The sequence below is a fragment of the Phyllostomus hastatus genome, unplaced genomic scaffold (assembly GCF_019186645.2).
Source record: "Phyllostomus hastatus isolate PE091 unplaced genomic scaffold, TTU_PhHast_1.1 phas_scaffold_21, whole genome shotgun sequence".
NCBI classification, from domain to species: domain Eukaryota; kingdom Metazoa; phylum Chordata; class Mammalia; order Chiroptera; family Phyllostomidae; genus Phyllostomus; species Phyllostomus hastatus.
In genome coordinates, this window is record NW_025334017.1 from 47,386,790 (window position 1) to 47,407,823 (window position 21,034).

Sequence of the window (21,034 nt, forward strand, 5' to 3'; positions counted from 1 at the left end):
CTTAGTGGTGATTTTTGTTTTATTTTTTGTTCTAATTTTTGACAAGAAGCATATATATTACTTCTTTTTTCAAACCAAATAAAAATGAAAGCTCCTTTTTAAAGACAAAAGGCATCTGACACTTCAAGCACGTGGGGACGACCCTCCGAACAACCGCCATCCATCCCGTCCAGGCCGAGAGACGGAGCGTCCCTGGACGGCCCGGCCGAGAGCCGGGCGCGCGGCCCGCAGGCTGCTGGGGCCGCCGGCTTCACCCGCGGCGGGCTGCCTGGAGACCCGGGTGCTAGAGAACCGTGCCGCGTGCCGGACGCCCTACCTCCCTCCCGGGCCGCCCGGTGAGCTCTGGCTCGTCACGCCCCCCAGCTGCGCGACGTGACCGTTTCGAGTCTCAGCCCGCCAGCTGAGCTCCGCGCGCGGCCCTCGGGGGGTCTCTGTCCGGGGACTCGGGGGTCCCGGACACCAAAGCCCCGGGCACGACGAGGTGTGCTCCTCACTCACAAGAAGCTCCTAGTCCTCGGCAAAACAAACACAAAAACAGACGTCCCGCAGGGCGCGTGCCTCGAGCGGTGAGTGAAACACGCACTTTGACGGCAAGCCGGCCCGGAGCCCCGGAGGCCGGACGCCCGGGGATACGCACCATGTTTTCGACGCGGAGCTCGAACGGCATCGGGTTGTACACCATCAGCTGGACCTCGCACACGTCCCCTTGGACCCACTGGAAGTCTGCAAACACACACACGTGCGCGCGAGCGTGAGAGCCCGCGCGCTGGCCGGTCGGGCTCCACGGTTCACGTGCTGCTTCAGGTGAGTCCTCATGCTTCCCGTGACGCGGGGCGTCACGTCATCAAGAGAGAAATGGTTCCCGCTGGCTCTCCGCCAGCCTTCTCTCGCGCACAGAGCAAGCCCCTGCCGCCCCTGCCGCCGCCGCCGCCGGGACGCTCGGCGACAACTGTCCCTGCCACCTTCGGTGGCCGATGGACGCCGCCGAGCCGGATCCGGTTCCATCAAACCAAAGCCCGCCCAGACAGCGCCGTGCCTGGCGTGGAGCCAGAGGCCGCCCGGACCCCCACGGGCCCAGAGGGGGCGTGGTCGGTTCCGACTGGCACGTCCCAGCTGATGAGCATGTCGCCAGGAAGAGCGTAAATTAACGTGACAGCACATAAAAAGACAGAAGCCACAGAATATAAATCACACTTTCCTGCCCCGGGTGCTCAGCGACTAACACGCATTTTGGCTGACGCTCCCGTTACATCCCAGGAAAGCCCTGCGTCACCCACGGAATGTGCCCTGGGCCCTGCAGCCACCCGGCCCCAGGCCCCGAGGGCCCCCGTTTGCCCTTATCCCCCAGCCCACCCTGGGCCTAAGGCAGCCCTTCACCTTCCCTGACCTCTCAGAGGTCGGGTCAAGCCTTGGACAACCACTCTGCTCTCCACTTAGAGCCTCCGGTCGTCCGCGTAAGTCTCAGCTAAAAGATGTCTTCCGGCTTCCGTCACTTAACAGAAACACCGCCTCTTGTACACCAGATCTGTGAAACCCAGACCCACAGCAAGCGCCCCACGGCGGCAGCAAGCTGGACCGGCTGGGCGGGGGGCCTGCCCGGTACGAGGGGGGGGGGGGTGCACGCGGGAAAGCGCGCCAGAGAGCCAGGCTGGGCGGCCCTACCGATCTTCTTGCTCCGCTCCTCCCCGCGGCTGTGGGCGATGATGGGCGAGTAGATGAACGGGCTCTTGGTGGACACGCTCTGACCCAGCAAGCTTTTCATTTTCTGTGGCCGGAGGCTGGCAGGGAGGTTCAGCAGTTTCACGCGCCTGCAGTTTCAAACGGAACAAAAATACATCAACCGCCTTGTTAGCTTGGCTTCGGCAGAAACGTCGCGTCACAGCCCGTGCTGGGGAGACAGGGCACCGGACAGCAGGGGAGCCAGGGGAGGGGAGCAGCACTCGAAGGCGGCAGACCCAGCAGCACACAGGTCCCGGCAGCGGTGGCTGGCGCAGTCAGGGACATGGTGGGGCCCCATCCAGCTGGTTCCATTCGGCACTGAAACCAGGACCCGCAGGGGCGCCTGCCCTCGCGGAGCCCCTCCCCCCGTGACCCGTGCGTGGAGGCGGGCCTCGCCTCGCCCAGGGAGAGCAGGCACCGCAGGCCCAGAGAAGGGACAGAGCTCAACCAGCATCACTCGGTTGACTGCCCAGACAAGATCGAGACGCAAGACCGCTGACCAAAACCCCCGGTGCTCCCAGCTCCACAGAGGTGAGCACCCCTGGTGGAGCTGGCACGAACCAGAGCCGCCCGCACTCCCCGGCCCCTGCCCTGCCCTGCCCCTCTCCGACACCGGAAGGACCGCCCCGCACCATGCCCCTCACTCGGGCCGTGGCCAAGAGGGCTCAGGGGGTACACGGCGCAGCCGCTCTGGAAGGATGACCCACGGCGGGACTCGGGGCCACCGCGGCACCTGCTGGGGCCCAGGGACAGCGGCTGAGCCCAAGCACTCGAGGACGCTCTGCACCTCCTCAGGTGGTGCCCTGATCAGGTCACACCACCTCTGGGAACGGTGACAGGGCCAGGGCCCGCGGTTTCCTGTTAGTCCCCACATGGAGCTTTCAGAAACCCCGGAATCACTTCACGAGGGCTGCTCCTGAACTAATTTCCCGGCGTGCATTCGGTACGTGCCACGGGGCCCGCTCGCTGCAGCCAGACGGGCTGCGGAGGGACACGGTCAGTCGGGCGACGGTCAGGCCCCAGGGCTGTGCACAGCTCAAAGGCTAAGAGGGGCGCCCGGGTGCCGCGGAAACCCCGGGGGCTCTCCGGCCAAGGGCTGGGGGCCAGGCCGACGCAGAAGTGCAGGAAAATCCCCCTAAAGGTGGACGTGGGACGGGTCTCAAAGAACAAGTCAAGTCGGGGAGGAGAGATGAATTCTGGGGGGGAGGGGGCGCGGGCAGTGCGTGAGCAGAGGCGGCCAAACGCGTGGTATGTCCGAGGGGCACCCCATTCCTCGGTCGCACGGCCACACAGGCTCAGAGCACGGGAAACTTCTGGAAGCATGCGAACAGGAGGGACAGCCCAGGCTCGTGAGAGGGCAGGGGAGTGGTCCAGGCCCAGGCAGACGTGACCGGCATCTGGCTCTGCCACAGGACAGCTCGGCAGCCACGGCAGCGCGGAGAGTCACGGCAGCGTGCCCCTCCCTCCAGCCACAGAGGACCCACCCGCACCCGCCAGGCCCCCCGGGGGGGCTGCACAGGGCAGCGGGCAGACACGCGGCCGGCGACAAATGGAGACTCTTCCAGGGCCCCCCGTGCCCGCACTCAGACGGGAGGACGGCGTCCCGGCGTGACCGGCACTGCCCACGCCCAGGCAGCCCGTCTCACCTGACAATGGGCAGCTTGGTGAGGGGCACGGGCGGCAGGGCGAGGCCGTCGGGCAGGGTGATGAGCTCCATCGTGCCTGGGCACTTGGAGGTGGAGCTCTCCAGGCTCTGAGTCACGTCCTTCTTCTCTGCAAACGAAGACAGGATAACGGTTGGTTAGACCAGAGTGGAGGTGGGGATGTTTTACTTTATTTTATTTTAGAAAAAGTAAAATCCCTAAGCTGATCCCCAACACCCCAATACGTCCGGTCTTCTGGCAGCAATAAAGGGGCAGCGACCGCCAGAGACCAGAAGGAAGGGGAAGCTTTACTCGATTTATTTGAATAATCACCAGCAGCCGCTCCGTTTAAGGGCCTGTGGATAGGAAAGAGATTAAGTTACTAGCTTCTAGGAGATTTCATTTCCCAAGAAAACAAATCCGCCCTAAGTCCCACGGAAGTAAGTCCGTAGGCAGGCAGGACGCAGGGCCAGGACACCTTCATCCTTCAGGAATATGCCCCGCCCACCACCAGGCACAAAGCCAACGGCCAGGCCCCACCCAAGGCGTCTGCAGTCCAGCCGCACGAAGACATTTGTGAGAACAGTTACAAGTCCACATCCTGGGTGCCACAGAGAGCCCCGGGAGGAGACTGTGTTCCCCGCCCCACCCCGTCCCTTCTTCGAGGAGGGAGGAGAAGAGGACGCAGGTGGCCAGAGGCGGCGCTGGCTCAGGCCTTCGACGAGCTGCAGACACCTGCCCGCAGACCCCACCTCCGCAGGCAGCCCTGCGGCGGCGCACGCCCCGGCTCTGACCCCTGCGGTAACCCAGGCAGGCAGGCAGGCGCCCCTGCAGCAGATGATGACACTGAGACCCCAGTGATGTCAGACGGGGCGTCGGAGCCCCTGCGTTTGGCCCTAAGTCTGCGGCCTCGTCACCACACTGTTTAGGGGAGTATGAGGGGACTGAATGGTAATGGAAAAAAAATACAATAAAGATTCAGTTTATTTAATCTTTAAAAGGAAAACAAAAAAAAAGGAAGAAACTAGTGGACACGGGCACCGGCCAACAAGAAGTTCAGAGCTGGGTGGGAACCGAGACGGGGGCAGCCGGCACCCAGAGGCATACACAGCACGCGCCGGCAGGTGCGCGCACACTGGGCCGCCTTGGAGAGCATTGATATGTACCTGCGGGGGGTGGGGGGGGCGGCAGGACACGGCCGCCAGCCCCGCTGCGGGAAGAGCGCTCGGTCCCCGGGGCACGGTCTCTCCTCTCCGAGCTCACACCACCCTCAGCCGGGCTGGGCCGTCCACCCGGGCTCCTCTGGGCCCGTGCTGTCCCCACCGCACACGGGGGGTGGGGGGCTGGCTTCCCCGGCTCGAACGTGCCCATGCTACAGACAGGGAACCGGAGGCTCCCAGAGGTCACATGGGCTTTCCTGGGGCCACTCCGGCCGTGACTGGCTAACCTGCGTCCGTGCGGAGACCTACCAGCTCGCACTGCCCACTCACAGCGCCCCCAACTGTGGAAACACGGAAGGGAACACAGACAGCTGGAGACCCAGTGTTCAGCCCGGTAACCATCTGACACAGCAAGAAAAACCAACTCAGCTCGCCCTCACTCTGCACACACTCGACCAGCCACACCGGCAGGCGAGGACAGAGCCCTGGCCATCCCTGGGACAGGACCCCGGAGCCCGTCCCTAAGAGGACGGGCCCGCTGACACTCACTGAGAGCCCCCTGGCTGCCCGCGGCACCATCGCTCTCCTGTGTGTCTCGAGTGACTCGCACAGCGCCACCCGGAGGCCTGGTAAGCAGTCACTGGAGCGCACCCCGAGATTAAACACGCCCCTTGTCCTCCGCCGGCGTGCAGCTGCCCCACCTGGAGGAGAGGCAGCTGGTTCAGGGCCTCCGCTCACTGTAGGTAAAGCGCTGCCTGGGAAATGTGGAGACATCTCTAGAGATCTGAACATCACACCCCGAAGGGGAAGTTATCAGAAGAAGGAAAACTTAATACGTAATTAGAACGAATCTGCATATCCAATTAGGAAGTGATGGCGAGATAAGATATGGCGCAGTGACAGAATGCAAATGGGCGCAGCCTTGGAAATGACATTGATAAAGAGTCTGCAATAACAGGAAAACGTCTGTGATGCTCTGCAGAGAATCAGGATGCAAAATTGTATTTATGAAATAAACCCAATTTTAAAATAACCCAATTTTTAAAAGAACATAAAACTATGCTGAAGAATCCCCATTCGAACTGCACCACAGCCTCAGACCCACTGTTTTCGAGCTGCGGGTCGGAGATGGGAGAGGAGGACGGCGGGGGCTGCTCCAGCCCCTGCCCAGCCCCTGCCCAGCCCGTCCACCGCGCATCTGGGCAGGCCGCACAGAACACAACGCAGAACGTCGTTCCTGGTAGTGAGGCAGGAAGTATCACATGTGATGGGGGGGGGGGGGAGAGACAGGAAACAGAAAAGGAAACGAGGAAATAAAAGAAAAGGGAGAAAGCTTTTCTCGACGGGGTATCTCCCGCTCCTGAAGCGGACAATGGTTCAAACCTGCCCGTCGGGTCCGGCTGTCCCGGCTGAAGGGCCAGCCCCAGAACCCCTTCCCCGCTCGGCTCCGAGACGGAGCCCGTGGGCCCTGGAGACGCAGGGAGGAGCAGCCCAGGTGCTCAGACATCGCAGGAAGGGCGGCACCCCACCCGCCTCCCCAGCTCCTGCCGGGGTGCTGCCCAGCCGCCCCACTCCTGGCCCAGGGGGTGCGGTGGCAAAGGGCACCAGCCTCTCCTGCAGGAACCCCGTCACCGAGGTCAGGGAACGGGAGCGGCTGAGGAGCCGGCTGGCCGGCCGGGTCCACCCCTTCCCTGTGGCATCTGGCTCGTGCTGGAGGGCTCCATCCAGCTTGTCCTCGCTGCCTTCCTCCCGCCGTCCCTGCCCAACGCGCAGCCAGAAGCTGTGGAGGGCCCCGGGGGAGGGGGGGGGGGGGTTGTGAGGCCCGGGCTGGAACGCGCTCCCAGGCTGACTCACAGATCACGCGTGCGCAGGGGCACGTGCGGGCACCCACCGAGAACTCCCCGTGGCCAAACCGCAGACAGGCCCCTGTGCGCCCTCCGTGTGACAGGGCCCTGCCCTCGCCAGGTCAGTTTAGCCAGAGCTGCTCACCGCCCCCCACCCGACCCCCCACAGCTCCTGGGCCCCGCCCTGGAGGGGGAGCCCCTGGCCGGCCTCCGCCAGGACCCTTTCAGGCCCTGGAGGCCGGGACCCCTGCCCCTGCCGTCTCCTCTCGTCGCCTCCCACCCGCGGCGGCTCCGTCCCTCCCTCTGCTGCCCGGGGCGCTCCAAGTCCCTGCGGCACTCGGGGGCGGAGCCGCATCCCTGTCCCCTGCGGCTACGGTCTAGGAGCCGGCTCCCTCGCCACGCTGACCGGTGCGGGAGGGTCTCCCCTGCGGCGGCACCTAGGTCAACACCACGCACGCACGCACGCACGCACGCGTCCCGAACCCCGACGGATACGGCGGTTCATGCAACCTTGTCATCTTCTTCAACGTGGCCCTGCTCCCCTTGCGTAAGCAAATCCCTCCGCAGTGGAGGTGGCGTCCCAGCTTCCCTTCCCTCCCGAAGGGTGAGACCCGTCGTGGGCCCCCCGCCCCCCGCCCCGGAGGACTCGGTCTCCTCCCCTCTGCCAGTCCGGAAAACCGCGCCCATCCGTGACGCGGCAGCAGGAGGGCCGGCCGCGCTGTAACTTCTCCGTCGCCCCATTGTTTAAACGTGAACAAGTGGCAGGGTCGTCTCAGGTGCAACGCTGTTGGAATGTACCTTCCAAGCACGCTCTCCGAAGGTAATGCTCCGCAACGCCAAAGGGGCTGCTTAGAGTTCCCGCAACAGTTTCACATTTCAAGTTCGGCTAAGGAGACCTGCCATACAAGGTTCCAAGGAGACGTTCCCGATCGATCCCTGCAGCTTCGTTCCAGGAACAAGGGAAGCACTCTGCTGAAGCGCCCTACCCCCCGCGGCCCAGGGCGTGGTTTACGCTAGCTGCGTGCACGGCCTTTGGACGGGGCTGAACACTGCGGTCTAGACCCGGCTTTGCCCGGAGTAACTAAGGAGCCTTCGGGGAAACTACGCAATTAGCAACTCAAAACGTCACTGGCGTGGCCGGCACAGTGGCCAGGGCACCATCTGCCCTCCTGACCCACACATGTGAGGCACAAGGCGGGAAGACCATAGGAGAGTTTCACGTAAAAGAGATATAATTAGTAAACAAACACAGGAGGAAAAATACCCAGCCTTGCAAGTTACCGAGAAGATACAAATTAAAACAGCAAGGCAACACTGCATACACACTGTTGAATTAGCGGCACTGCTGCAGGCGGTGTCATTAGAACCATCCTTCCGCGAGGCAATTCGGGGACAGGTTTCGGCAGCATTAAACATGCTCGCAGCGCTGACCCGGTAAACCCTCCCCCGACAAAACCTCTCTCCCGCTCAGAGAGATGAAGACCTGAATGTTCACCATGGCATTACAAGTAACAGCAAAAACAAACCAAAAAGAGAAAGAAAGAACATTTTTTAAAAAGTATTTAGGGCCCTGGCTGGTGTAGCTCAGTGGATTGAGTGCGGGCTTTGAACCAAAGGGTCACAGGTTTGATTCCCAGTCAGGGCACACGCCTGGGTTGCAGGCCAAGTCCCCAGTGGGGGCCACATGAGAAGCAACCACACATGATGTTTCTTGTCTTCTCTTTCTCCTTCCCTTACCCTCTCTCTAAAAATAAATAAATAAATACATTTTTTAAAGTATTTAGGCCCTGGCCAGTGTGGCTCAGGTGGTTGGAGCGTCATCCATAACCAAAAGGCTGTGGGTTCGATTCCCGGTCAGGGCATGTCCCTAGGTTGGGAGTTCGATCCCTGGTCCAGGCGCACAGGTCCCTGGTCCAGGTGCGCACGGGAGGCAACCGATTGATGCTTCTCTCTCTCGCATCAATGTTTCCCTCTCTCCCTTCCTCTCTCTGAAAGCAATGAAAAGATGTTCTCGGGTGAGGATGAAAAGTAAAAGTAAAAAATAAGTATTTATTATTAACACATCGAGCGAGACGTGAGCGCCCACGTGAGCTGCCATGCAGCTCTAGGGGCAGGGTTTCTCTCTGAGGCCATCGAAGGGTTTTAGAGTCGGCTGTGGTGCCAGGTGCGCCACCTGTGAACGTCCTAAAAAACAGGTGTGCGTGTTAAACAGGTAATTTTGCATGGTGCGGAACTGAATCTCAATCAAGCTGTGTCTCGGAAGGAAAACCTGCTGCCCGCGCACTCCGAGAACAGCCCGCGCACGCCGGGACAGGCCCTGGGTGGCGGGGACGGGGCGGGCGGGCGGGGCGCGCGCCTTGGAGAGCCTGCCGCTCCGCGGGAGCCTGGGACGGAACGAGCGCTCAGAACCTCCTGGGCGAAAAGCGCTACAGCGGGCAAGCTCCGTACCCAGGGGACACTTCAGAAGAACACAAGCCAGTCTGGAGCGCCCAAGAGAGGCGTCCTCGGGAAAATGAACGTGGCCTGCGTGGCCTGAAGGCTGAGACGTGGCGGCTGGAGACTCGTGGGCCCAGTGGAGGAGGGCCGGAACGGAGGGGGGAAGCAGAGGAGGGGAGCGGGGGCGGGACGCCGGATGTCTGTCTGTCCGTCCGTCCAGCAGTCGGGCACGTCACATCGCGCTGCTCCCGTTGGGGGCCATCACGCACGAGGCTGCTGGGAACTCCGTGCGCGGGTTTCTGCGCGGACACGTGTTCAGTTCCCTTGCCTGCACGCCTGGGAGCGGGACTGCCGGGTCACGGCATGCAGCTGCCGCTCACCCCTCTGCTGCCCCAGACCCCGGACCCCGGGCCCCAGAACTGCCGCCGCACTCCTGCATCTCGCGTCCCCCAGACGGAGCGAATGCTCCGAAGGGGGAGCGAGACCCCCTTGGGAGGGCATGTAGCTCTGCCGCCCACAGAAGGGCCCCCCCACCTAACCCACAGTTAACTTCCGCGCAGCGATATTGAGAAGCGTGAACCATCAGCGCCATGAGAGGTGCCGCGAGCTCTCCGGAGGGCGCCCCCTACAGACTAGAGCACCTATCACTAGACTAACGACAAGCCACCGCCACACGTGGCCCCCCGGTCGTCCAAATGAGGAGGCAGAGGCCCGGGAGGAGCCCCGGTCTCGGTCTGAGGCTGTGGCGACCAGGGGTCGAGGTTCACGCCGAGGGCCCTTCAGGCCTCCCGACTGTCGTGCTCGTCTCAGAAGACCCCGAGCACCCAGGTGCCCACACGCGCGCGCACGCAGGCCTGCAAGGAGTCTGCAAGGGTCCGGCCGACAGCGCCGAGCGTCCCGGGCTCCTGCCCTCCGCACCCGAGTCGGCACCCCAGTCCTCAGATCTCTGACGGACGGAGCGCAGGCAGCCAGCACCTGCCTCTCGTGCTGCCCGTGAAGGGGAGACCGGCGCCGGCCGGGTGGCTCTTCCAGGTGAGGGGGAAGCGGAAGGGGGGTAACTAACCGGGGCTGGTCTCCCTGGGGACCGAGTGCAGACGCAGGGGGCCCCGGCAGCAGGCCGGCCGGTGGAGAGCACAGCAGCACGGCGTGGAGAGGGAGGGCCCAGGGGGCGGAGGCCCCGAAGCGCACGGTGGACACGGCGTCTTCTTCCCAGCCAGCCCCCGGGGGCGCGGCCCCCCACCCCTGAGCCCGGCGTGCAGGGGGGCTAGCGGCCGGAGCGCTCCCCTCCGTGCCGGCAGGACAGAACGAGGTCGCGAAGCCGCGGGCACTCACCTTGATCCGACAGGAAGTCCAGCATGGTCTGCAGGAGGAAGGACAGGTGCCGCACGGCCAGGGCGGGGTTCCCCATCCTCCGGGAGGCGTACACCAGCTCGTGGAGCAGGCGCATCTGCACGGCGGCCCAGCCTCGGTGTGTGCCTGCCGCCAAAGCCACAGAGCGTCAGCGCGGGGCCGCAGGCGGGGCGCGCGCACGCACGGGGCCGCAGCGCGGGGGCGCGCGCACGCACGAGGGGGTGTGGCCCTCGGGGGTGAGGGGGGAGCGGAGGTCCTGCGCCAGCACACCCACGGGGCCACCCTTTGTGAGCTCGTCCCGGAAAAGGTCTCCAAAGCGACACGCTTTCTTACCCAGTAAAACAAACTGAGTTTATAGTATACTTTCTCTCCTCTGCAAAGACACGATTGTTAAAATAACCCATTTTGAAATAATTATAACAAGGTTGGAAAGAGACAGTTTCCAATGGCATGTATTTGAGTTTTAGATATAATTTTTTTTCCACACAACACGGGCATTGACGGCCTTGTCACTAACAACCAAGGGTAGTAAACCCAAACGCACAGTGTTTCTCTGAAGCACAACAAGGCACAGAGAAGCAGGTGACTTAGAACAAAGGTTACCAGCAAACTTTTGGGTTGGTCCTCCCAAACGATTTAGCATGTCTGAAATTAAAGGTGGGAAATCATTTACACAGCCATCAAAAGTATCTGTTTAAGATCAAAGACCCTTAGGGGTGTTTATTCCACTCCCCTTTGGCAACAATCACTGATATTTTCCACTCAAAATCCTCCGTGGAGAAGACAGTGGTTGCAGCGACCCCTGGCAAACAGGTCGGCACAGTGCGGGGTGCCCGGGGGGGCCCAGGGGCTTGGCAGGGGGCTGGGCACAGGTTAGGGTTCCCATCAGAGGGTTCCTCCCCTGTCGCCCTCCCTGACCTGCCCCCACCCCGCCCCACTCGGCCGGCCTGGCCTTCTGTGCACGCCCACTGCCCCAGGCGTGCGGCGGCACCACCGGGGGAGCTGCCCAGCAGGCACAGGGAGGCGCCTGCGAACTCGTGGGTGTGCTTCCCAGCAGCCCTCAGCTTCCCGGGAGCCAGGCCCGTCCCACGCACCCAGCGCCCGCGGGAAGCCCGGTGAGACAAACGCCCACTTCCAGACAAGGCTCCTTAAACCTGCGGGGAAACGGCCCAGCTCCTGCGACTGGCTGTACGACCCTCGACACAGAACGAGGAAAAGGGGGAAGGCATGAACAAAGCAAGCACGGCACAAGGAGAGAAAGACAAGTCCCTGGACTGTTTCTGTACTGTCTACAGACGCTGCGGCCAGGAGCCAGAGCAGAGAAGGCAGTTCTAAAAGGATTAAGATGCTGAAATCAATGTCCAAACTATCCAACCAAGAGTTTAAAATGATCCAATTTAACTAATCTCAACAGGGCCAGGTGGAGAAGGCCTTCTCACTTTAGAAGCAGGCAAATATCACTTTGCTGATTTTCTTTTAAATAGACAATGATCCTCTTCCTACCACCGGCAATTATGAGTAAGGCTGAGTATAAATTTTCTTAACACTAAATCGTGTGGAAGTCATAATTTCCACGTGATTCAAACTGCTCCTCCTATAAAACCTAAATCACTTTATGTTTAAGACAGATTCCCAACACAGGACCCAGTGGTAAAATGTTTAACACTCTCGTATTCAGAAGTTCACCACTTTGAGAGTTGAGCGTATCGACCATTGCCTTTCAGCTCGCCCACCTGCCCCGGGTCAGAGTGCCCGGGGAAGTCAGTCCAGCGTCCGGGGAGAGTCCGACCCAACTCCGGCAGCACGGACACGAACACGCCGCCAGCCAGCCGCCCCGCGAGCGGGCGGGTGCACACGGGACACGTCTGCGCCCGGCGCCGACTTTTCTAACTGGACGATGGAAACATGCATTTCAAGGAATAGGCAGAAATACATTTCGGGTCCTGAGAATACATACAATCTACCTTCACTCACAGGTACAGGGCCTTAGTGGATTCCCGCTTAATCCTCCGAGAAGTGGCCCCAGTGCCGCGGGGATGGGGCGTGAGGGGACCCCTCTCCCCCCCCAGACACGCACCCCACCGCCCACCCGCCGCTTCTCCTGGGCCTGCTCTCCCTCCCCGGCGGCCTTGCCCGGCCTCCTTCCCAAAACGAGGGCGCAGGCCGCCTCCCGAGACAGAGGCTGAGTAACAGGCACCTAATGCCGCAGAGCTGTGCTCCTGGGCGTTGTTTTTCAAGAGAAACAAGTCCCACTCACCTGGTTCGAAAATCAGATCAGGAGACAAACTCTGTTCGGCAAACGTCACCCCACACGCCGCCGTGACCCGCCCCGATTTCATGTTGCCACGTGTTACGGGTCGTGGGGGCGACAGGGCAGAGCAGGGCCCATGAAGGGACGAGAGGGTCCCGCTGAGGCTGAGGACCGCCGAGGGCCCGCCCTGGAGGACTGGCCACCGGGGAGGCCTGACGGTCACGCTGGGAGTCACGCAGGGGCCAGCAGGAGAGTGTCCCCAGGAGAAGACGGGCCACCAGAGACCCCAACAGAGGGGCTCCTCGACACCATCCGCAGCGGCCCGGTCGGAGGGGAGCTGTGCAGCGGCCCCTGAGTAACTGCCCCCCGGCCCGGGGCCCGCCCTGCAGTCTCTCGGGGGGCGGGGACGGGGGGGTCCACTCCCAGCCCACACTCACCGTACCTCCCCTTCCTCCGCCCCAAACACGGCCCGTCCCGGGAAACGTCCCCGAGCAGCACGGCCTGGAGGCCGCCCCGTCCTGGCTCGTCCAACCTCGGCTCCCACATCCGGCAGCTCCCCGACCTCGAGTCACCCCACCGCAGCCTCCCGCAGCCCCCCGGCTCCTCCGGCCGCACCGGTCTTCAGGGTAACCTATGTGACCGCATGTGGCGCTGCGGGACGAGAGTCTAGCTGCCACCTCAGTCCTGTTCCTATCTAACGACTCCAGGTACGAACCAGAGAAAAGCGGTGGCACTTCCCACCCAACTCTGGGGCCAAAACAGGAGAAGCAACGCTTCCCCCGCCAACCACGCCCTGCCCGACACGGGGCGCGGACCCTGGGCACCGCTGCCCTGCAGCCACAGCCCCGCGTCGGACACGCACAGCCCCGCGTCAGCACTGCGGGGTGAGGGCAACCCCGCGCGCACACACCTGAGTGCACAGACGCACACACACGCACTCATTCCGGGCTGACTGCCTTCTGCGGACGCAGCTAACTCTCACGCAAGAAGTGGAACCCCTCGGGCGTGCAGGGGGTCTGTGGATGGCACACGATGTCAGTGGGCTGGGGAGACACGGATGCCAGCCCCGGGCAGCGCCCCACAGCCCGGGGGGTGTCATCCCGGCGCCTGACGCACCCAGGGCAGGGCAGGGCAGGGCAGGGCGCCGGCCGGCTGCGACCCCAGCGCCCGGCAGGTGGAGCCGGGGCGAGCGCCAGGCCAGGAGAACGGAGTGACGCGACCTCTCGGTTTCGGTGGCCGGGTGGCCGGGCGGCCGGTACCTTTGTTGAAGTCCTTGGGGTCCAGCGACAGGCTGTAGCCCGGCAGCGTCTCCAGGAGCAGCTTGTAGCAGGCCCTCCAGCCGGGCTCCGCGATGCTGGGCGCCACGCACTGCATGGCCGCCACGCGCTTGAAGAAGGCGGACTTGCGCCGGAAGCCGATCAGCTCGTAGAGCTCCGAGAGGATGCTGTAGCGCTGAATCTTCTCCTCCTCCGACAGCTGGGGCGCGGGGGGAGAGGAAGGCTTTGAGAGGCACGTAAAGGTGAAACATGGAAGCGCCTGCTCGTAAACAAAGGCGTGATGAAGCAGGAAGGCGCGGGGAAGCCGGCGACCGCAGGGGAGCGGACGCCGCCGGGAGGCAGCCTGCAGGGGAGCCCCCCTTCCGTGGGGGGGGCTCCAGCCCGTCCTCCCCTCCGCTAACACGGCCGCGCTCTCCTGAGCGAACACGTCGGCCGCACGGCACCCGGGCGGTGCCCGCGGCCCCTTCCGAGGAAAAGGGACACGCGTGCATCTAGACGCTGCGTGCACTCGGGCGGGAACTCCCACCGGAAACAAAACTTCTCCAGACAGAAAGCTCGGCCCCCGTAGCCCACAGCGAACTGCCAGTAACGGACCCAACTCCGACTCACGCCCCCGTGACGCCCCCACGGCGCCCCCACAGCGCCCCCATGGCGCACCAGCAATTTCCCGACCCCCGACCTACCCAGACCTCCCCACACCCCTCGGCGGAGGGGCAGCCTCTGCTTCTCGGGCACACGCTCCAGCCCAGCAAACCGTCACGACGGCCCTGGGGGCCGGGCACGGCCGGAGGAAACCGGAGCTCGGAGAGGATGACCCGCCTGGGCAGAGCCACGAGCCAGAAGCGCCGAGACCAGGCCCGAGCCGGGTCACCCAGAGAGGACGGCCAGAGCCCACACGCCCGCCTCTGGCTGCTGTTTATGGACGCGCTTCGCGCTGCCCTTGACCATCGGTCTGCTTTCCAGACAGTTCTGGGAGGCCGCGGGCACAATTTGGGAGCCCTGGCACCTGCTGCCCTCGGCCCCAGGGTGCGCTCTGGGGAGTTCAACGGCGACCCCGCCCATCCGTTTCCCACGCGAGAGGGAGTGTGGGCCCGCTCCCTCCCACTCGGAGGGAAGTGGCACGACGGTGGCAGGAAGCCGCAGACGCGGGAGGCCTCCTGGCCACGGACAGGACGGCGCAGGGAGGGGACGCGAACCACAGAGACCCAGGTCCAGCCCAAATCCGCACGTCGCTGGATCTGCCGCTGTCCTTCTCAGCGGGGGGTTTAGAAATCTAATGACCGCTTAGGATGAGTAAGTGAGACAACCTGTGCAGTCAGCACTGGCCCAGCACTCCCAGTGAGTGTTCGAGAAACGGGGACATCACTGCTAGTTCAGCCTCTGAAGGCCCAGCGCTAGCCCCGATCAGCCAGCCGGAGCCGCCCCGGAGGGCGCCCCAACGCCGCCCAACCAGCGAGACGCATCACCAGGGTGTCTCTGCTCCCCCCGACGATGGAGCCACTCGGGTGTCTGTCTCCTTCTCGAGGTAACACGATCCCACCAGAGCAGCCGGCCTAGGAACCCCCAGCTCTGCGGGCAGGTGGGTGCCTCCCTTCACAGAACTGACCCAGCGGGTGTCGGTTCTTCCCAGGCGCCCAGTGAGCACCTGCCGCCCCCACCGCCTAAGGCTCTAGCCGTGCAGAACCAAGTCTGCTTTGCCACCCACGGAAGCTTCTAGGGCCGACAGACCCCCACACAACGCCTGGCGCCCGGACGCCGGGAGGGAACGCGGAGGGAGGGGCGTCACGGCCAGCCTGCCTTCCAGGGCCCCTTTGCCCCCGACATGGTGGTCTGACTCCGGACCAGCCCCACAGCCCCTCTCTGCACTGGCCCCTCCTCTGTGGACAGGGCTGGCCGCCCTCGGCACTGGGGTCGGAAGGACCGGAGGACACCCCCAGATCCACGGCCCGGCCCGGTGCGCCGCCTGCTGCTCCCACATGGCACCCCCAGCAGTGTGTGAGCGCTCTGCGTGCCCACCACACCTTCAGAACGTGTCACGACCTGAAAACGTGAATGCTGTCGTTCCCAATTTACACACCCGCAACTCGCGAGGGGAGGTCACCTGCTGGTCCCCGGTCCCCTGCGGGGGGCGGGGCAACGGCGGTCCGAGCCTGCCTCGGGGGCCGACCCTGTGCCCTCTCTCGCTCCCTCCTCACCCTCCACTTGTGAAGGTCGAGTGCCGATGCTCGACTCCGCAGACGGCCAGCTCACGCGAACCGTGTGCTGCCCTCGGCCACGCCAGGCGAGGACCACAAACTCCTCCCGTAATCGGGAGAGCGGCCCTGCCGGCGCCCGTCCCTGCACACAGGGAAGGGGGTCCCGCCCCAAGCCCGCCGCCCTGCGGGCACCCCCCCACCACCCCAAACCCAAACACGTGATCCCTCCGACCCTGCGCTTGCACGGGGCTCCCTGAGGCAGACTCCGCCTGCGGGAGCCACATCGCAGGTCCCTGGTTCAGATTTCCCGCAGTAGCCGGACTCACCCCCGGGGGGAGGTACGGCCCATCCACTCCACAAAGGCGCTCACTCGGCCAAGAACGAAAAGCTGCCCTGGCTGGCGTAGCTCAGTGGATTGAGCGCAGGCTGCGAACCAAAGTGTCGCAGGTTCAATTCCCAGTCAGGGCACATGCCTGGGTTGCAGGCCACGACCCCCAGCAACCGCACACTGATGTTTCTCTCTCTCTTTCTCCCTCCCTTCCCTCTCTAAAAATAAAAAAAAGAACAAAAAACTGCTTCTACTCCAGGAGAGGCGCAGACCCCTCTTCTTCAGTGTTACGGAGTCCCACCAGAGCTCACTGTCCCGCGGTCTGCTCGTCGGGCAGGCACACGTCCAGCCGTCCAGCCGAGGGAACAAGGCCAGGAGCGGCGGGGCAACCCCAGCCACCGGCAGGGGCGCTGCCGAGCACCGGGGACGCCCCTCCGGCGTGCCTCTGCTGCCCCCTGGTGTTCCACGTGCGCACAGAGCCCACAGAGCAGGAGCGCTGCTCCCAGCGCAGCAAATTCCTCAGGTTTTATGTAAAAATCATCTTATTTCGTACATGCGTGTTCATATGCCCACCTGCGAAAACAGCGTCATGGCAAGCCCAAACCTTCCATGTTAATTGGCAAAGTAACGCCAGTCCTTAAGAGCACGCAAACCTCGAGACAACTCTTCCCCAGGCCCTCCCACTTGCAGCCCCCAGCCACACGGCCTGCCCGCAGGTCCCGGCTGCTGCAGGTCCCGTCCTCCGGGCCGATGTCCCTTTCAGAGGCCTGAGGCCCACCGCCCTCGGTCTGTTTCCCCGTACCCGAAGCTCCCACGGTCAGGGGCGGGCTTTGGCTTCTCCCGCCCACGTGTGTCGGAAACGTCTGGGCAAGACCAATGACCCTGTGGTAACCCTTTCCTGAGGACACACAGGCGCCCACGCCACAGACACGTTCGCTCGGGCGGACAGGTGCAACGTGACTCCTGGGCCCTCCCCCCGCCAGGGTGCAAGCCAGGAACCCCGCTGCGGTACAGGCGGAGTGCCAGTGACCACGCATGCAGCAGAGGCGCCCCAAGGCCCTGAGGGGCGGGGCCAAGGCCCTGAGGGGCAGTCCCCTCCGCCCCCCACCCACATCCCCGCCCACCCAACAGGGTGAGGCCCGAGGGTGGCCCAGCAGTCAGGGTCCAGGGCGCACCTGCTCGACCACTGTGCCCACACCTTCCTCTGTCCGCAGGCTGTGAGAGCAAACATGCTAAACACCCGAACACGCACAAGAAAGACACGCGTCCATGCTAGGCTCCTGCTCACCTGCTCCTACCTGCCACTTTAGTCCTACGTAAAACATAAAGAGCCTCTGCAGGCAACAGGGCAGAATGCATGTTGAATCTGGATGGCAGAGGCAAGGGTCTTCTCATTCATACACTTTTTTGCGTGTCCAAAAGATAAAAGAATGTTAAAGTCTCTCTCCCCCACCCCTACCCTCCCTCACCTAAGCCCTCCCCCCGCCAGGCCCACAAATCTGTCTCTTCATTACATCAGCCTCCCTCTGGGACCCCCCACCACACTCTCCCTCCTCAAAGCACACGTGACCGGCGTCCCCGGCGACCACCCGACTGACCCAGACAGAAACCTGGGAGCTGCCCCCTCCGCCCCTCCTCCACGCCGTGACCGACCCTTTCCTTCCCACGACCAGGACGTCTTTGCAATCTGTCCGCTATGTGTCCGCTGCCACCCGACCACTCCGGTGGGGACCACCATGCTGCGCGCCGGGACCCCTCCGGGTCTCCACACCGGCCCCCCGCCTCACGCTCACCCCACCCGAGACGAATGGGACCACATCACTCCCGTCACCCCTGTGCCCTTGAGACCTCTCTTTTAAAATCTGCCCTTCTTAGAATGAACTCCCAAGTCTCCGCCTGTCTGGGAAAGCCCCCCCACCCCACCCCCACTCACAGCGCAGTGCCCGGTTCCCTGAGGGCCTGGGGGGCCACCGCAACCTGCACTCTAACCCTAGGCTCGAGTCCTTACGCAAACCACTCGAGGTTTCCGTCTACACTGCCTCAGCCACAAGAACCCAAGTTAACTAAATGCTCACAACCTGCCTAGACCACCAATGTTGGAGTTTTGCCTTAGCAATCTGCAACAAAATGTCCTAATGGTTTCGTTTGACGAGAAACACACCTGGGTTTGACCTGGGCAGTGTTTGTGGAACGCTGGTGTGCAGAGGGAGCTCTACGGGGGACCTGCACAAGCTCACGTCTGTGAGTGTGACGACCCAGACAGGGTTACAAGCGCCGGTTGCTCCGCAGGTGACGAGGGTAACGTGGGCGGCATAAAGACTGTGCAGCGTCGCAAAGCGGATGAGGGGCAAAGGTGTTTGTCCGAGCAAAAATCGGGGCCTCGGTCGGGGGCTGGGTGAGGCAGGCGAGGGGGCGAGCAGAAACCCACCTGCCGGAGGTTGATGTAGACGGCGTTCTGCAGGAACTCCGAGGCCTCCATGCTCCGCTTCTGCACGGCCAGCACGCGCACCGCTTTGACGCAGGCCTCCAGCTCGATCACGCCGGCGTTCTTGTACTGCGGGGGGGGGGGGGGGCTCCGTCAGGAAAGGGGAGAGAAGGCGGCTCTCTCACCGGGGGGACTCACAGACCCTGCAGCAGCGGCCCGCACACACCAGCGGCCCAAGGGGGCAGAATCCGAGTCTCAGAAGTCTGTCCCTCGGGGGGGCAAAGGAGGCAGGCAGGACGGAGGGCACTTAGGGCGCCACAGGAGCGCCTTTCCTCCCCCCCCCGCCCCCCCCCGCCAACACCACCCCTGGCTGCGTTACAAAGCCTCAAAGTGTTACAGTATCCAAAGCGGCTTTGCCACTGCTGTGCACATCTCCTGCTAAAACGCTGAGAATCTCTCACACCTGCGGTGCTGGGCAGCCGTGACTGGTTCGTGGCACTTTGCTGCAAAAACTCTAGCTCCCTCGACCACCGCATCGCCCTCCACTTCAACGTTCCCGTCTTCCGATTTGCCCTCTCCTGGTGACTTGGTCCTGCCTCTCAGACCCCGGGCCCGAGGACGGGTGGAGAGGGTGGGACAGAAAAGGCGCTGCGGACTGCCTCTCGCCCCCCAGTGGGAATCATCCCCGAAGCCAGACAGGAGTCCGCCCGGACACGGCCCTGTCACGCTCGGTGAGTGCACACCTGGAGGGGCGCTCCGCCCTCAGAAAGTGGGGGGCAGCCTGCCGTGCGTGTGCGTGTGCGTGTGCGTGTGCGCGCACACATCGAGTATCAAATCTCGGGAGTGCACGAATGGAGATACGCCCCCAAGGAGCAGCGGCGGGGCCCGCGGAGGGAAAGGGCGCCCATCCCGTCCGCAGGACGCGCGGGCAGCGGCGGCGTCACCTTGCTGTAGTAGGAGATGGCCTCCTTGTACTTGTCGATGATGTCCTCGGGGCTCAGGCAGTTCTTGGCGCGCCCGATCTCGGCGCTGGTGTCGGGGTTGATGCCGTTGGTGGTTAGGGCACCTGCGAACCGAGCGGAAGGGCAGGAATAAGGCCTTGCTTTCTCAGTCTCGCTGCCCGGTTAGTTTAGCAGAGGGGCACGAACGAGGCGCAACAAGACTCCCTGCTGGAGTGAAGTCACGAAGTCGTTTGAAAGGCCCTCACAGCTCACATCCTTCCTGTAACAGTCTCACCATCAAAGCGCGGCACTAAATGCTAACTCGCTCACGAGGAGTTCTCCTCCTCGTTGAAACTGTTGTTAAAGAACGTGAGATGCATTATATGCAAATACCAAGCCCACACCACAATAACTAGCTCAGCTGCCGTGAAGACAGCACAGCCAGCCCACACGGTCTCCCGGCTGTAAACCCTCGACGCCAGCAGGAGGCCGCTGTCCCCTCAAACGGACAGAAACTGCATGAAAGCACTCTCCGAGCTGCACGGAACCAAAAAACAGAAAAGTCTCCTTTCCGTGGCTGTCACAGTCAACGTGTGGCCAACCCTGCCACCGGCAGACCCACCTAACTCCTCAGCCCCCAAACTCACACCAAGAAGAGGTGGGGAGAAACTTCCGCTCACAGAAGGTAGCCAGCGGCACCCCCACGTCTGACGGGAAAAACAGAGACAGACCCTCTTTCGGCTCCCAAGACACTCAGCGTCGTGCCCCCCGAGCCTCCCCAGCAGCAGAGGCTGGGCTTCCCCTGAGCCGCTCATTTATGTTTGCGCAGGCGCCACCACGGCCGCGCCCCACACTGCAGAGCACACCATGTCGGCACACTGACACGGGCCGAAGAACCCCCAACAGAACACCAGCACAGTAGACCTGCAGCATGTAAGAGGGCTGTACCACACGACCACGTGGTACTCCTCACAAGAAGGTAAGGCTGGGTGAAGGTGCAACACCTATCGATACGATGCACCTTCTCAGTAAACTGAAGGACGGAACCCACATGACCATCTCAGCAGACACCGGGAAAGCATCTGACAAAGCCCAACACCCTTTCGTGATAAAACACACTGCCGACTGGGAACAGACGAGAAGGTTCTCCTCGGAGAAAGGCCATCTGCACAGAATCCGCAGCCCCCAGCACGCTGACCGACCGGGAGGGGCTCCACACCGCCCCTCCGAGGGCAGGAGACGGGGAAGCCCTCGCCCGCCACTGCGGCTGGGCAAGGCCGTGGGCATTGCAGTCACAGCAATTAGGCAAAACAATAAATAAAAGGTATCCAAACTGTAAAGGAAGGGTAAAACCACCTCTTTTTTAGGTGACATGATCTTCTATACAGAAACCCCTAAGTAATCCACTAAAAAACTATTGCAGCTAATAAATGAGTCCAGCAAGGTTGCAGGATGTGAGATCAAT

At 62.9% G+C, this 21,034-nt stretch overlaps 1 protein-coding gene across 2 annotated transcripts in view; it reads right to left on the reverse strand.

The window, feature by feature from the left end:
* The window catches only part of TRAPPC9 (trafficking protein particle complex subunit 9), a 160,854-nt gene that overhangs the window by 116,403 nt on the left and 23,417 nt on the right, over positions 1-21,034 (reverse strand). For both annotated transcript variants that reach the window (XM_045861310.1, XM_045861309.1), the window contains 7 exons: positions 19,573-19,694; positions 18,632-18,757; positions 13,663-13,879; positions 10,135-10,278; positions 3,366-3,492; positions 1,663-1,808; positions 638-723 (listed from right to left, as the gene is read on the reverse strand). In XM_045861310.1, the coding sequence (XP_045717266.1) occupies positions 638-723; positions 1,663-1,808; positions 3,366-3,492; positions 10,135-10,278; positions 13,663-13,879; positions 18,632-18,757; positions 19,573-19,694 (968 nt within the window). The remainder of the gene's footprint in view (positions 1-637; positions 724-1,662; positions 1,809-3,365; positions 3,493-10,134; positions 10,279-13,662; positions 13,880-18,631; positions 18,758-19,572; positions 19,695-21,034) is intronic.